This window comes from Melampsora larici-populina (genome assembly GCF_000204055.1).
Source record: "Melampsora larici-populina 98AG31 unplaced genomic scaffold MELLAscaffold_5, whole genome shotgun sequence".
Taxonomy (NCBI): domain Eukaryota; kingdom Fungi; phylum Basidiomycota; class Pucciniomycetes; order Pucciniales; family Melampsoraceae; genus Melampsora; species Melampsora laricis-populina.
In genome coordinates, this window is record NW_006768769.1 from 1,612,380 (window position 1) to 1,628,574 (window position 16,195).

The 16,195-nt window shown below is 37.9% G+C and overlaps 4 protein-coding genes across 4 annotated transcripts; 3 read left to right on the plus strand and 1 right to left on the minus strand.

Annotated features, from left to right (window-relative positions):
- Positions 1-436: 436 nt before the first annotated feature.
- MELLADRAFT_42176 (uncharacterized protein) lies at positions 437-3,814 on the plus strand (the record flags this gene model as incomplete). The annotated part of the gene is made up of 7 exons (XM_007405952.1): positions 437-743; positions 850-921; positions 1,011-1,457; positions 1,546-1,563; positions 1,646-1,891; positions 2,009-2,309; positions 2,408-3,814. The coding sequence occupies 7 exons, from the start codon at positions 446-448 to the stop codon at positions 3,555-3,557; spliced, it is 2,532 nt and encodes an 843-aa protein (XP_007406014.1).
- Positions 3,815-4,731: 917 nt separating this feature from the next.
- Positions 4,732-6,964, plus strand: MELLADRAFT_103205 (uncharacterized protein; the record flags this gene model as incomplete). The annotated part of the gene is made up of 5 exons (XM_007405953.1): positions 4,732-5,353; positions 5,426-5,491; positions 5,548-6,258; positions 6,324-6,736; positions 6,806-6,964. 5 exons carry the CDS (start codon positions 4,732-4,734, stop codon positions 6,962-6,964), a joined length of 1,971 nt encoding a protein of 656 aa, XP_007406015.1.
- Positions 6,965-7,992: 1,028 nt separating this feature from the next.
- Positions 7,993-10,282, plus strand: MELLADRAFT_60319 (uncharacterized protein; the record flags this gene model as incomplete). Its single annotated transcript, XM_007405954.1, has 5 exons — positions 7,993-8,659; positions 8,731-8,796; positions 8,855-9,559; positions 9,625-10,046; positions 10,124-10,282. The coding sequence occupies 5 exons, from the start codon at positions 7,993-7,995 to the stop codon at positions 10,280-10,282; spliced, it is 2,019 nt and encodes a 672-aa protein (XP_007406016.1).
- A 4,307-nt stretch (positions 10,283-14,589) lies between these two features.
- MELLADRAFT_103207 (uncharacterized protein) lies at positions 14,590-15,453 on the minus strand (the record flags this gene model as incomplete). The annotated part of the gene is made up of 5 exons (XM_007406111.1): positions 14,590-14,702; positions 14,787-14,895; positions 14,965-15,088; positions 15,171-15,266; positions 15,338-15,453. The coding sequence occupies 5 exons, from the start codon at positions 15,451-15,453 to the stop codon at positions 14,590-14,592; spliced, it is 558 nt and encodes a 185-aa protein (XP_007406173.1).
- Positions 15,454-16,195: the final 742 nt, after the last annotated feature.

The window sequence follows — 16,195 nt, forward strand, 5'->3', positions numbered from 1 at the left end:
GATCGTACTCATTGGGTAATCTACAGCGAGTCTAGAAGAGTCATCACAGCAAAAAGCACCCCGATTCCCTTGATATCATTTTGCCACCATGTTAATCTTGAAACCCATCCATTGGGTTATCATGTTTTGAGTGAGGATTGGTATTTGCACGTGACTTCTGGAGCAGGATGGACGATATCGGAAATATAGCTTGAGGTCGAGTGGAATGAGATCGTGAGCAGCAGGTGAGTCGAAGAGTCGATGACGGAGAGGTGGCTCAAATTGGTGATGGGCAAGGATGGGCATATGAGATGTGACTTTGGATGTATGTAGTAGGCGGTAGTTGTATGTATGTGTTTAAGAGGGTTGGCGGACCCCACGCTCAGGGCTTCCGTAGTTGCAGCTGATAAATATCCAATCGATCAATTCGACCAACTTCATCCAACCGAAAAATACTAAAAGAACCATGTCAACTTCAACCTCAACCTCAACTCTAGATGAACTAATCACCAAACTCAAAGCACTAGGTTTACCCGAAAAACAAGCCATCGATACAGCAAGAAACACAAACCTAGCCAACCAATTCATTCATTTCAATCAAATCGAATCTAATCCTTCATCTCTACCATCCAAACATGCTACTCTTTTATTAAAGTGGTCTACTGGTTGTATTTCTAAATTGAAAGATCAATCTGATGAAAGGAAACTGTTTGGGGCTAAGAAAATCGTTTGTAATGATTTGATCACTACACTTCAAGTTGATGGTTCGTGTGGATTTCGATTCATATATATTAAATCATATTTTTTTGAGATATGAATGCTTACCTTTCGATTTGATTTTCTGATTTTCTTTTTGCGTTGAGGTTTTAGCTGCTCTTGAATATTTATCGAAAGGCGATGGACCAGTTGATGAAACAGAATTTAACCAAAAATGTGGTGTAGGTCAGTATCATCATTCCAATCATCTCCAGTCAACAGACCCATAGAACAAAAAGAAACCTAAACCGTTGAATTCGATTTTTTTACTAAAGGTATTTCAATGAAAAAAGAAGAAGTCAAAACGATTGTAGAAAACTTTATCAAACAATTTGAATTAGCTCAAACATCCAAATGGGCAGCATTAGGAAAAACCACGGGAGAATTAAAAAAATTAGATACTTTGTTATGGTGTAATCCGATTGATTTAAAAACTTCGGTAGATGAAGTTTTCCTGGCTCAATTCGGTCCTAAACAATCTGTACAACCTGTCAAGAAAGCTGAAGTGAAACCAAAACCGATTCCTCAAGTTACTACCTCTGGTAGTACGAAAGCATCTTTGAATGTTGAACAACCTTCCGAACCTAGTATCTTTGAGGTCGGAATGCTTAGTCAACTTCATAAACCTGGTGGAAATCCTCAAACCGACCCGAAACTTGTTCAAGAACATCTTAAAGCTACTGGAGGTAAAGTCATCACGCGATTCCCACCTGAACCTAATGGTAAGTTTCCATATCACACATTTTCCTATTCTGAAGTGTAAATCTTGATCCAAAAATGTTGAAGCTTTCTGAATTCTATTTTGTGTAGGATACCTTCACATCGGCCGTGAGTACATCGATCAACATCAAACCCTACGAACAGGCATTGAACTCCACGTGATTATTTACCTGATCTTGTTGAACTATAGACTCAAAGGCGATTGCGATCAATTTCGGATATGCAGCATACCATGGTGGAAGTTGTAATTTGAGATATGATGATACGAATCCAGAAGCAGAAGAACAGATTTATTTAGATTCGATTTTAGATATGGTTAGATGGTTAGGATTCGAACCTGATCGAATCACTTATTCTTCAGATCATTTTCAAAGACTTTATGAATTGGCTGAAGAATTGATTAAAAGAGGAAAAGCTTATGTTTGTTTTTGTTCTGGTTTGTTTCTTTATGGTTTTTTTTTGATTTGATTTTTCTTTCCCTGAAAGGTTTGATTTGAAAATTTGAGATTTCACTTGATTAATCTTGATTTGTCTTAAAAAACAATAACAACAGGTGCTGAAATCAAAGCGAATCGAGGAGGAGAAGAAAGAGGTCCTCGAATCGCATGTTCACATCGATCATTTTCACCAGATTATTCATTAAAAGAGTTTAGAAAGATGAAAGATGGAGATTATAAACCGAATGAAATCATACTAAGGATGAAACAAGATCTAGAGGATGGAAATCCACAAATGTGGGATCTAGTGGCCTATCGAGTTTTAGAAGCTAGTCATCATCGTACTGGTAATCAATGGAAAATTTATCCTACTTATGATTTTACTCATTGTCTTTGTGATAGCTTTGAAAATATTACGTTAGTTTGATTTTTGATAAGTCATTCCATTGACTCTAATCACTTGAACTATTCCTGAATTCCTTTTACTGACAATCCTTTTTCTTCTGAAACTGTAGACATTCGTTATGTACAACTGAGTTCATTCAATCACGTGTTAGTTATGAATGGCTTTGTCACGCTTTAGATGTTTATACACCTAGACAAACCGAGTATGGTAGATTGAATTTAGAAGGCACAGTGATGTCAAAACGAAAGATTATGAAGTTAGTCAAAGAAGGACATGTAGAAGGATGGGATGATCCGAGATTGTATACATTGATTGCGTTACGAAGAAGAGGGATCCCACCAGAAGCGATTCTAAAGTTTGTGAATTCGTTAGGAGTCGCCACATCAGTGACGAATATTGCGACTCATCGATTTGAACAAACGATTAGACAACATCTCGAATTAACTACACCTAGGTTAATGATGGTCTTACATCCGATTAAAGTGATCATTGAAAACTTACCAGAAGATTATTTAGAGATCATTGAAAGATCTGTACATCCAAAAGTACCGGAAATGGGAATGATCAAAGTACCCTTCACAAGAGAGATTTATATTGAACGAGAAGATTTTAGTTTAACAGATTCAGATGATTTCTTTAGACTAACGCCGAGTAAATCTGTTGGATTGTTTCAAGTACCATTCCCTATTAAATGTAAATCATGGAAACTTTCGGAGACAGGAGAAGTAGAAGAATTGATTTGTGAATATGAAAATCAAAAAAAGATCACTAAGAGTAATAAACCAAAGGCTTATATACATTGGGTAGCGAAATGTGAAAAGATGAAGAGTCCAGTTAAGATTCAAGAAACTCGAATTTATAAAGCGTTATTTAATTCTTCAAATCCAGCTAGCTTAGATGATTTTCTTTTGGATATTAATCCTAACAGTTTAGAAATCGTGAAAGGTTCATTGATTGAGATTGGAATTTGGGATTTATCGAAACGAATCTTGAATGAAGTTTTAATGAAGATCCAAAGAGAAAGTGAAGAAAAGATGAAGAAAGCTAAACTGGCTGGGGTTTCTGGTTTGGTTGGAAATCAAGTTGGGTTTGAGAATGTTAGGTTTCAAGGGATGAGAACGGCATATTTTACGATTGATAAAACGTCTGAATTGAAAGCTTTGTTGGATGATCAACTTGAAGGTATTGAAAAGAGTGATGATCGATTGGTTTTGAATTGGATTGTTTCGTTGAAAGAAGATTCTGGAAAGAAGGTTTGATTGGGAGAACATCTAATGGGGTTTTTTCAAGTTGATTGGTTTTGAAAGGTTGGAATATCAGGAAAAGTTGTGAAGTATCAGATTCATGAGTAAAGGATTTATTTTTGACTTTTTGGATTTCGAAATTGATTTGTTTGATATCATATATACTCGATTTTAATTGATTCATCTCTTTATCTTGTTTGAAATCTTAAAGCTTATAATCATGAGGTTACAGATTCAAGTTTGAGTTGAAATTCATCCATCTTTAAAAGATCAGTACTTGTTTTCTTCTTTCTTTTTCTTGAGAGATCGTCAGTTTAATTTGTGTGACCTTGCATTGGTGAAGAAGTTCTTGATCTGATGATCTGGATCAATTAGTGTTCTAGGTATCGACTTTGAAAAATAAAAGGAGCTTCACAAGGAAAACTTGGGGGACAAAGTTGATTAACTTTTAGACACTTTTTGCTCAAGTTGAATCCCACTAACATCAACAAATGTTAAGGCAAGGTCAATTTGTGTCTTGGGATTCGCATCTTTCATTATTATCTCTCGCCACAATCTCACCACTTTCAAGTGAGCACACATCTTAGTAAGTGGAACTATTTGACATGAGTATATAGCTTTGGTCAGGTTTTACTGTTATCATTCTCTCTATCCTAAAGGATATGTCGCACATCTCTAACGTAACTAAGTCCCTCCTCCAAGCGCAGACATCCTCTAGAGCCGCGGTTGGTAGCGCGTGGGGCTTGTGTTAAGCTAGTGTGATACCAGTTTTGGCACGAAGATATGACACCTATATTAGCAACAAGCGCTGAACAGAAGTCTTTGCATGTATGAGCGTTTCAAAGCTCACCAAGATAGTACCAAATCTCATTCGCCGTGCATTGAGTCAGATCGAGCCTTGGGATCCAATCCAACCACGCGCGCAAGGGTGACAGTGTAATTTCTCCAACATTGCCTAAGAATTGAATGGGCAAGCACGGCGAGCTGCTTCCGATGTTAGAGCATGGATCGCGTTTGATTTGTGTGAACGACGCATTGAAAGCGCAGGTTTCAGGTCCCAAGATCTCGCAAGAATGTCGATATTGATCAATAGATGATCGTCCGTCCTTCTCGCTCAACGCATCTCAAACTATTTCCAGTCTCTCCCTCTTCTCCGCAGCTCAAGTCCATGATACGTACCAAGATCAAGATGTTCTCACCACTAGTTTTCCTCCGACTGGCTTTGATCGCCATGCCATTATTCTCAGTGGTATCAACAGCAAGGCTCTTCATTGAAACAATAGAATTTCCAGGTCAAGTTCCAGATTTTCCAGAAGGGCCTGCCATGGTCAATATGTTTAGCTTCAAGCCCGTTAATCGAATTAAAGGATCATGGTTCACCGATTTCAAAAAATTCTGGGGCATGAGTAAAACCACCCGAGTAGCAATGGATCCCGGACGACCCCAAACGCATGTCCCATACTACTCTTTCTATAAAAATGCTCACCATTTTCGAAATGAATATTATACTAAAAATGGAAATCAAATTGAAGAATTAGCTCAAAAAGTTTTATTATTGATCGACACATTAGATTATATATCAGTTCCTCAAAATATCTGGCTTAACAAAGAATCCAAACTCGTACAAGAATGTCAAGAATTTGCTTATCATACTTTATTGGAACCAAAAAAGTTACGAGATTTGGAAAGGTATTGGGTTATAGGAATATGGGTAGCACTCGAAAAAGGAAAAAAAGAAGATATACATTCTGAAATTGAGATCCCGAAAGATTTCAACAAACAAATATATTTGGAAATCTTAGCTTATTTGCGTGAGTTGAGTCAATAGCTTCTAGTGCGAGAATCGAAATGAGTCTTCAATTCTATGACTTCTCTTCTTCTAGATAATAGTCCTGCAATAACCCAAGCATTTGATCATTGGGTGAATCAGAAACCTGTAAGGGTTCGAGGTGAGGATTCTATGTGTTGTTTGATTTGGGTTCAAAGCTGACTCTGCCGATTTTAGCTTTTGGCGGAGGACTTGAAGAATCTTTGAAGAGGGCTGCATTGATTGGTTACCACGAAGATAAACGTGCCGGTCAACCTCCACACCCAATTGAAACGTTGGTCTCTGAGTACCTCACTGCAGCTGAATTACCTCAAGAAATAGACCAGGTCTCGGGCCTACTTGATCGGTTTCGAGAAATGTTCAAGAACATTGAATTTGAGGTCCAAAGCTCAGAAGGCCAATATACTATCTCCATCTTCAAACATATACGGAACTTCCAGTCCTCACAAACCATCAACGAATCACTTCATCGGGCTTTGCAAGAGGAAGATTTTTGGGTAGATCTACATACGTTTGTGGCTAAATATGAGGTTGTTCAATATTCCAAAAGGCTGAAACGATTCCTAAGCAATCGGAAACTAAAGTCAAACAAAGAATTGGATTTGTACTCGATCTTAAAAGATCCATTACAAGAACACATTAATTTAAATGATGCCATCACACAACTGGTCTTAAAATTAAAGACTATTTCAAAAGATCAACTGGGATATGCCTACAAGCTGATCATGGCACATGTCTTTCTGAAACCAACTTTGGAAAGGGAAATTCTTTCTCAAAATACATGGAATGTGGTTGGTGGTCTTCAACGGGCCTGGGCTTTGATATACCCAGGATTGGAATTGCCACGTGTGGGTATCATGGACTATCAATATTATATCTTCGTAAAATGTATGTCCAATTTTAACATCAACCCTCAAATCAATGTATCCTGACTGAAGATTGGTCTTCCTTAGATCCTCAATTGCTTGCACATGCTAAATGGAACGCTTTCATGAATGATGCTAGATATGTCTCACTAGACTTTTCGAAACACGCCAAAAGGGAAACTCTTTGGAATACACCTGAAGTGCCATATGATGTTTCGAGTTATACAGAAGCATATTATCGTCAAATCGCGACCACAATGAAGGGGTCTAGGGCAAAAAAGGTACTCTATACAATGGGTCTGGAGATGTTGATGCATCTCAATGATCTTCCAGATGGACAAGAATACCTGTTGAAAATGCTTGAAGAAGATGAATTTAGAGGTTGGGTTAATTATGCTATCAGATACGTACGCACTCATAACCGATACCAATGGAATTTTTGGCCAACTCTATTTACTGAAAATATCAAATTGAGGCAATTTGTCAATGCCCTAAACGAAGTAAGTGATTATTATCCTGATATACCTGACGATTTATCTTAAGACTCAAACCGGGTGGCATATCTCTAGATAATTTCGTTCCAAAGGCATCAACAGGATTACGCCGAAGTCCTCAAAAAATGGATGACCGATTGGCCAATCAGACCAATAGTTAGTATGAGTATTGGTAGACGTGTGTTTAGCTTTGATCCTGAATACTGGAAAGGAGCACGGACACCATGGGATTAGGAGCAAATGTTTTTGAGCATCAAGATGATTTAAGCTTACAATTAGGAGCTATCAGGTAATAGTAATGGAAGTATAAAGCCGGATTAATTGACGTGATTATAGGTGAGGGAAGGATAGTATCAGAGGATCAAATCTTGTATAGCTATACAGTTCATCGTGTCAATCAAAGACTTCAAGAACACCCGAATGGTGGTGATGAAGTCTCAAAATAACCCCATTGCATACCACTGACACACAATCCATCAACATCAGATGTATTCACTTGCCTGGGGCTGCAAGTAAGCTTAGCCTGTTGTATGACAAAAATGTACTGTTCACTCACCCAATCGATCACAAAAATGACTCATTTTACACCTTTGAAGGCATGCTATGTATGACTGTTGATCAGAAAAATTCAGACATTTGAACTCCATGAATGAAGGTGATAGATCTCCTTCATATTTGAAGATAAGTAATTGGTAAGACATTCATTCTCTCTTGCTTGATTGAGCACTCTGTTTCGAACAAATCAACCATCTGATTATGTATCATATGATTGAAGTTCAAGAAAAAAGAAAACAAGACTGCTATTGAATGAATTGTAAAACAAAAGCACGTAAACTGTAATCTGAGGTCCGCACACCATCATGATTGGGCAATGGGGAGCATGAACTAGATGAATGATTCAGCATATGTGTTGTGTTATGCTTTGCGCAGCACCGGATCAGGTATTCAGTGACCATTAACCAAGCTTTGGTCACGGTCTATTGCGGATACATCAGCAGTTGAATGTTCGCTTTGGTCGAGTTTTATTATTAACAATTTCATTGTTCTACAGAATATGATGCAGATCATGTGATACTTCCAAGGGGATCCTGGATCAGGTTTTGTGGAAAGATGACACCCATAGAGACAAGCGCAGTTCGGCATGTCAGGAATCTTTGCATGGGTATGAGCGTTACAAAGCTCGCCATGACATCGACCAAATATGTTCCGCAGTGCATTGAAGCTGTGGAATGTGTCCGTCCTGCTCGTTCAACGCATTCTAAATGGCTCCCTCTTTTCTACTGTTCAATACCATCATACGTGTCAAGATCAGCATGTTCTCACCACTCTTGTTCTTCCGGCTGGCTATAATCACCATGCAATTGACCTCAGCAATACTGACAGCAAGGCCCTTCATTGAAACAACAGAATTTCCAGCTCAAGTTCCAGATTTTCCGGAAGGGCCTATCATGGTCAATATGTTCAGCTTCAAGCCCGATGATGTGCCTAAGACACCTTGGTCTGCCACTTTCAGACACTTGGGCATGAGTGTAGCTAACCGAGTTGCAATGGATCCTGGGCCACCCCAAACGCATATCCCATACTACTCTTTCTATAAGAATGCCCAGTCCTTTCAAAAGAAATATACTCAGAAAGGGAATCAGATTAAACAATTGGCTGAAAAAGTTCTAGAATTGGTCAAAACACTAGATTATTCACCAGCTGTTCAAAATATCTGGCTTAGCAAAAAATCGGAACTCGTACAAGAATGCCAAACATTAGCGTATCAGGCCTTGTTGGAACCAAAAAAGTTGCAGGACCTGGAAAGGTATTGGGCTATAGGAATATGGGTAGCACTCGAAAAAGGAAAAAAAGAAGATATACATTCAGAAATCGAGATCCCGGGAGATTTTAACAAACAGGTATATTTGGAGACACTAGTTACTTTGCGTGAGTTCTGTCAATGGCTTCTGGTGCGAGAATTGGGTTGGACTTCATCTCTAAGACTTATCTTCTTCTAGATCATAGCCCCGCAATAACCAAAGCATTTGATCATTGGGTGAATCAAAAATCCATCACACCTAGATGTGAGTATTCTCTTTGTTTACTTTATTATTTTCAAAGCCGACTTTCTCTCAATTTTAGCTTTTGGCGGAGGACTTGAGGAATCTTTAAAGAGGGCTGCATTGATTGGTGAACACGAGGATGAACGTACCGGTCAACCTCCATACCCAATTGCAAAATTGGTCTCTGAGTACCTCACATCACCTGAATTACCTCAAGAAATAGACCAGATCTCGAGGTTACTTGGTCAATATCGCGAGATTTTCAAGAACATTGAGGTACAAAGTTGGGAAGGCCAATACGCTATTGCCATCTTTAAACATATACAGAACTTCCAGTCCTCACGAACCATCAACGAATCACTTCATCGGGCCCTGCATGAAGAACCTTTCTGGGTGGATTTCCATACATTCATTGCTAAAGATGATATCGTTCAATATTCTAAAAAGCTCAAGCGTTTCCTAAGCAGTGCGAAACTAAAGTCAAACACAGAATTGAATCTGTACTCCATCTTAAAAGATCCACTACAGGTACACATAAATTTACATGATGCAATCAAACAACTGCTATTAAAATTGAACACTATTTCAACGGAAAGATTGGAATATGCATATAGATTGATTATTGCCCATGCATTTCTGAGACCAACTTTGGAAAGGGAAATCCTTTCTCAAGATTCATGGGATATTGTTTTTGGTCTTCAACGGGCCTGGGCTTTAGTATACCCAGGATTGGAATTGCCACATGTGGGCGTCATGGACTATCGATATTCCATTTTGATAAAATGTTTGTCCAATTTTGAAACCAGGCCTCAAATCAACGTATTCTGACCGGAAATTTTTCTCCCTTAGATCCTCACTTGCTTGCACATGCTAACTGGGATGTCTTCATTGATGATGCTCGATCTGTCTCACGAGAGTTTTCACAACGTTCCAATAGGAGTTCTCTCTGGGATAAGCCTCAAAGACCATATGACATTTCCACATATACAGAAGCATATTATCACAAAATCATGACCACAATGAAGGGATCTGAAGAAAACAGAGTTCTGTATACAATGGGTCTGGAGATGTTAATGCATCTCAACAGTCTTCCAAATGGACAAGAATTTCTCTTGAAAATGCTCAAAGAAGATGGATTTAAGGCTTGGGTGGATGATGCTATCAGAGCTGTACGTTCACATAACCAGTACAACTGGAATTTTTGGCCATCCCTCTTTGACCCGCCACGGGAAAATCTTAAACTGAAGAAGTTTGTAGATGCCCTAAGCAATGTAAGTCATTGTTAGCCTGTTATGACTTTCATCTCAACTATACTAAGTTATAAGACTCAAACCATGTGTCAATCTAGATACTTTTGTTTCAAATGCAACAGGAGAGTGATCATGCAATATTTAACAGATGGAAAACAGATTGGCCAACAAGACCAATAGCTAGGATGAAGATTGGTAGACGTGTGTATAATTTTAGCCCTGAAAACTGGCAAGCAACGTGGACACCATTGGATTAGATACAAAGGTCTCTGATCATGAAAAGTATATACTCTTACTAAAGGAATCTCAGATTTGTTGATCAATCCAAACAACAACTTATATCAGTCAGAGATCCGGACAGAGTATTCAATCTGGAGAGAAGAGATATTGTGAGAAAAACTTTCTAAATAGTTGAATGAATTTCTTATCAAATGAAACAAAACAAATTAGAAACAATCATAATAATGATCATACCTTGATCAATCCAAACAACAACTTATATCAGTCAGAGATCAGGATAGAGTATTTAATCCGGAGAGAAGAGATGATATGAGATGTTGTGAGAAAAACTTTTTATGTAAGTAGTTGAATAAAATAGAAAGAAAGTTTCTCTTAGACCTGATGGATTATGGCTATGACCCGTCTCTGGCGCCAACAGTCCAAGCCTACCCAATGATTTCTTGGAGGTAAGTGGTACACGCCCTGGGTCAGCTGAGCTTGGCCTACAGAGTCCCAATAGGTCTGCGATAGGACCGGGCTCTCAGGGCGCCGGCCCTGACTTTTTTGGTCCTATCCATTTGATACAGGCCCACAAAAGGCCCAGACTTGACCCTGGAGTTGGTGGTTAGGTCCAGGGTGGGACTTGGTTGAGTTTGCAACAGGCCCTGGTCTGCTTGAAGATGCAACCGGGCCTTTTCAGGGCTGTATCATTGCCCTAAGATGGATTGATAAACTAAGATTAGCAATACATCATATGATTAGGTTTAGAAACATACAAAAAGTCATGAGTAAAATCATATGACATGTATAAATTACATCATGTGTATTGAATTATCAATTGTAGTAAATACAACAGAAATATAACATTAATCTTCTGCATGAATGTAGTTTGTTCCAACACTTACAATCAGGGACAAAATCAGGGAACAGTGATGGAATTATCAAGCTGGATTGATTGACATGATCATAATGGTACAGGAAGGATGAAGGATTGAAGCATGTATGAATATAAATCATCACCATGTACATAGGTGACCAGACAGGGACTAGTCTGGAACCAATAGGCTCTCTGCCACAAGTGTTGTTTTCATGCTGCCTCTTCTTTCCCCTTTCTTAACTGGTCCTTTTCAAGGAGGATAGTTTTGCTGATCTGTGTGTGGTATCTGTTCTTGGTTTCAATTTATCTTTCTGTGTTAATATTTGGAGCTTTTCTGGAATGATTTCCTTTCTGAGATAGGGTAGATTTTTCTGCAATTTACTATGGAACAAGAAATATTTGGCTTTGATGTCCATGAGATGATAATTTGGCTCCTCGAGGTTGGCACAAGGTGTTAACATAGTGGAATCTGTGAAAGAGGCGAGTGACACCTGGCACAGGGAAACACGCGCAGGCTCCTAAGAGAAGAGGTGCAACAAAATGCTACACGACAGACTCCCCCAACGAGTCTGAGCGAGGCAATGTTAGCCAGATCATTTCCTCATTGCTATGTTGTGCACTCTCCATAACCAACCTTTTCATCTTCATTACAAAGTTGTTAGAAAAAATCTATTAAAAAATCTCTCTCAGTTATTGTCATATTTATCGTAGTTCTACATTTCATCTCAACACCTTTAAACTAATTCTTCAGGCGTATTTTTTCTCTTTTTTAATAATTTTTAATTTCCCGCCCACCACCCTTCCTGTCAAACAGAGGGTTAAGTTTCTAAGTGGTGCATAACTTTCTATTCTCGTTGTTTTCATCTATCTCGACGGAGCGGGGAGCAACCCAGTGGGTAAGCTCAGCGCCGAGTTGGCCACCCACCAGCGCTCCTGACCTCTTCTTCCGGCCTTGGGTCAAAAATTTATGCAAGTTCAGGCCCCCGGGCCACCATGGGTAACAAACGTGTCTAAGTGCCAAACGAAGCCTGAAACCGATTCCCACAGATTCATCTGCATCCCTGCCTCCTTCAGATACACTTCCATGAACTTCAATGTGGTAGCATGAACCATCCACAAGGTTGTGGTAATTATACTTCCAAGAATCTCTGAAGACATCCAAATTAATTTCAATTCTTGCTGATTTTTGATCAAAACATTTCATTGTACCAAAGAATGGAAAAAAAACTTGAAAACCCAATGGTGGTGATGAGCTCTCAAACCCAACACTGAGATTTATACTGTGCACCACTGACACACCCTACCAACATCAGATCACATCATATTGAATTGAAGCAACTGGGGCTGCAAGCAAGATCAACTTGCTACATGATGACAATGTACTTTGCAGTCACTAAATGAGCAGTCCACCACCCAAATGATCCAGTTTACACCTTGGAATGGATACTATAACCCTTAATCAGAAAATTGTCAAAATTCGAACTCCTCACTGTGAACATCATTCAACTTCCCCAAGTTAAAAGAGGAAAATGATTAATACTACAGTTTGTCATAAAAGGATCCAATACTGCACAGCTGAGCAATAACACCCACACTACATATGTGCAGCAAGCTAAATCAATAGTTTTTTATCATGTACATACAGGTCCACTCAGTTTTTTGCCCATCAGAATGAATAAATCACATGTTATACCACATGTAACTTTTTTGACTTTGAAAAAATTGTCCCAAAACTTCACCACATATAATTATGTAGCTGCTCAGGAAATATTAGTGAAGCTATTTCTTGGTGACAAAAAGGCTGTTACATGCAGTTGAGTTGATGAGATTACACCAGAGAGTTGAGTCAGTGTATGTAGTCAATCTTTTGAATGCTTTTGTCAATCTAAAAAAAGTTACAGCATGTATTACATATGAATAACTTATCATGATGAGCAGATAACTGAGCAGAACTGTATTTACATGATAACCACCTGTTCACACCTATGTAGTGTGAGTGTTATGGCTCAGGTGTGGAGTGATAGATCATTTCATGACAAAACATACTCCCAATCATTTTTTCCTGCCCACTTGGGGAAGTTGAATAATTTTTGCAGTGCCTTGAAGGTAAAAATTCCTTCAAATTTAAACATATGGTATTTGGAAAGATGTTACTTCTCTTGTTTGAGCACTGTCTGTTGAAAAATAAATTGGGTGATTGTGTATCATATTGTTGAAGTTGAAAAAAAAGAAAACAGACTGATATCAATTGACATGAAAAACAAAATCACCTGAATTGTAAGTCTGAGGTTCACATGTCATCATGATTTGGGAAAAATAATAATGAGGCAGTTTAATGATTTAACATATGTGATTGGGTGAGAAGAGTCTATGTTGCCAAATGCCACATAACACACTCTGAAAGGGTCTGGATGACCCAAAGAAGCACCTACAGTACATCAAGTCTTTTGAAGATGTGGCCTGCTAAATCCTATCTCATTATGTCTTTTTGGAACCAAAAAACTGACAGGGCCTAGTATTACCCTGATGTGGTGTTGTGTGTAGCACCTGGAACAGGAAACCAGAAAAATTGTATTCTGAAATCAAGATCCCAAAACATTCCAACAAAAAAGTATATTTGCAGATACTACATAGTCAATTTGCATGAGTTATTTCAAAAGCCTTCAGAGTAAGAATAGCCAGCACTTTGATTCCTTAACCTTCTTCTCCTAGATCCAAGAACCAAAATGAGCAAAGAATTGACAAGTGGGGGGATTGAAAAAATATTACTGGACCTCCAGGTAAATATCCTATGTTTCACTTTACTATGCACCAGGCCAACTTTCTCAATTTGAGCTGTTGGTGAAGGGCTTGAAGAAACTTTGAAGAAAGCTACATGTGCACTGGTGAACGATTTCATAAGGATAAAAACAATATTCAATCTCTTTGAGTATCTCAACCCATTGACAGGTTGGCCTCTGGGTACCTCACAAGACCCAAACTTCAGTTGTATGTGTTTCCAAATAGTTAGAAATCACTTCAGATTTCAGGAGATTGGAGAAACTCCATCTTTGGGATTGATGTATGGAACTGTATCCAAAGGGAGCCTTCTTTCCAATAAAGTGCTTCATCCATGGCTTGTGGAAGTAAAAATTCAGTACGTTGAAACTTGGCAATTTGACGGATCCACTGCACGCGCATATAAATTCAGATGATAACCTCACACAACTGATGTTACAATTGAAGACTGTATATAAATAAGAGAAAAGCAACATGCCTACAACTTGTTAATGGCACGCAAATACTTTTGGTTTAATTCTTTTTTTCAAAATCTACCATATGATACAAAGTCAAAAAAAGGGGATGAACGGGATGAATAAAACAAAAGATGAATAAATACAAAGCAAAGGTGAGACAAAGTCACAAAAATGGGATATGGATGACATTGAACATTTCCCCTCAAACTTTCAAAACAAATCGGACTAGTAATCAAATCAAAAACATTGAAAAAACAAAGAAAGAAAACACCAAAGTGAAATGATTTGAATTTGATAAAATAGAAGTAGAGCTCGAATCTGCATCATCACTTGGTTTATAAGAATCTAAATTTTGAAACAAGATCAAAAGTCAGTAAAATCTACAAAAAGACTTTGAAGAGAAAAAGTGGAAAAGATGTAAAGACAAACTTGTTAATGGTATTGAATTATTTGTCGAAGTTTGTTTTACCAAAGTTGAATTTGAGTTAGAAATGATGAATTTAGGGGATTGTGCAAGTATACCAGGAAGAGCAGCGTTCTTCACAGAAAAAATTACGTTAGTTTTTCTGGATAAAGCTCTCAGGAGTTTCAGAATTGAAAAACTTACAGAAGAAATCAAAAGGAATTGATAATTTGATCCATTTATCAAAGAGCTATTTAGAGGTAAAGTAAAAAATCCTGTTGGGCTAGATTGTGATTCTTTCATAGTGATTGCAAACCCATTTGAAGAACTAGAGAAAACCATACAATCCAATAATTAATTGATTGAATGTTCAAAGCAATGAGAATCAATATTATTTCTTGAGAACTTACTTCGACAAGTTCGAGTTAGTATTCAAAAGTTGGATATCAAAGAAGAGTGGATCAGTAGGTAAATATTCCCAAGTGATATTATTCGGTATGTTGAAACTATTCAACGAACAAAGATCAATCAACGATCATAACTTCACCGCATGAACGGGGAGATTTAAGAAACTCACTTCAATACAGTATCTTGAGTTGGATAAGTGATTCTTAAGGAAGAAACCAATGTTAAACTATTACTGAATAGTATGATAGAGAATGATGAGATAGATAATTTGAATGATTTCATCATCTTGGCGTTATAAATTCACTTCGATTTGTTGTTGATAGAGCCTTATAGTTGAAGAAACAGATAGAAGATGTCGAAATGTAGCTGAAGAGATGAGTTTGCCAGAAAAGATACGCCAGAACCGATGAGATTATATATCCATGATAAAAGTTTGTGTTTGGTCATGATTTCTAATTCGAAGAGTTGATCATCATCTTCCAAAACTCTCAATGATGGATGATCATATGTACAGGCTCAGCAGCTCAGCATTTGTTGATCAGATCTGAAGTGTTATAAGCAAAACAAACATCACCAAATTGATCGACCGTGAATTGAAAAGTAGAAATTCTTATTCAAGTGAAGAATTTGTGAAGTTCAACTGGAGGTGTGAGAATTTTTTCCATCGATCAACACGCAAACACAGGAAGAATCTATTCACGTAGCTTGAATTGGATCATGAGGTCAGAATGGGGCCGTTTAGAATCATCACACAAAAGTACAGTTCATCAAAAGTGAGAAATCAACACCATCAATGATTCGGCCTCTTGAATGCCGATCAATCGAAGCTCCAATTTATGAGCCATTTCGTTATGGCCTCAAGTCTGGATGTTGTTTGTTGTTTTAAACAAGACGCTGATATCCAGAGACCCAAAATAAAGAGTGCAAATAACTAATATAACCCTAATCACTCGAATGCAAAGAACCCATAATTACAACCTCATGAACAAAATTAAACAGACAAAAAGAGCCTTTTGATAAAAAAAAA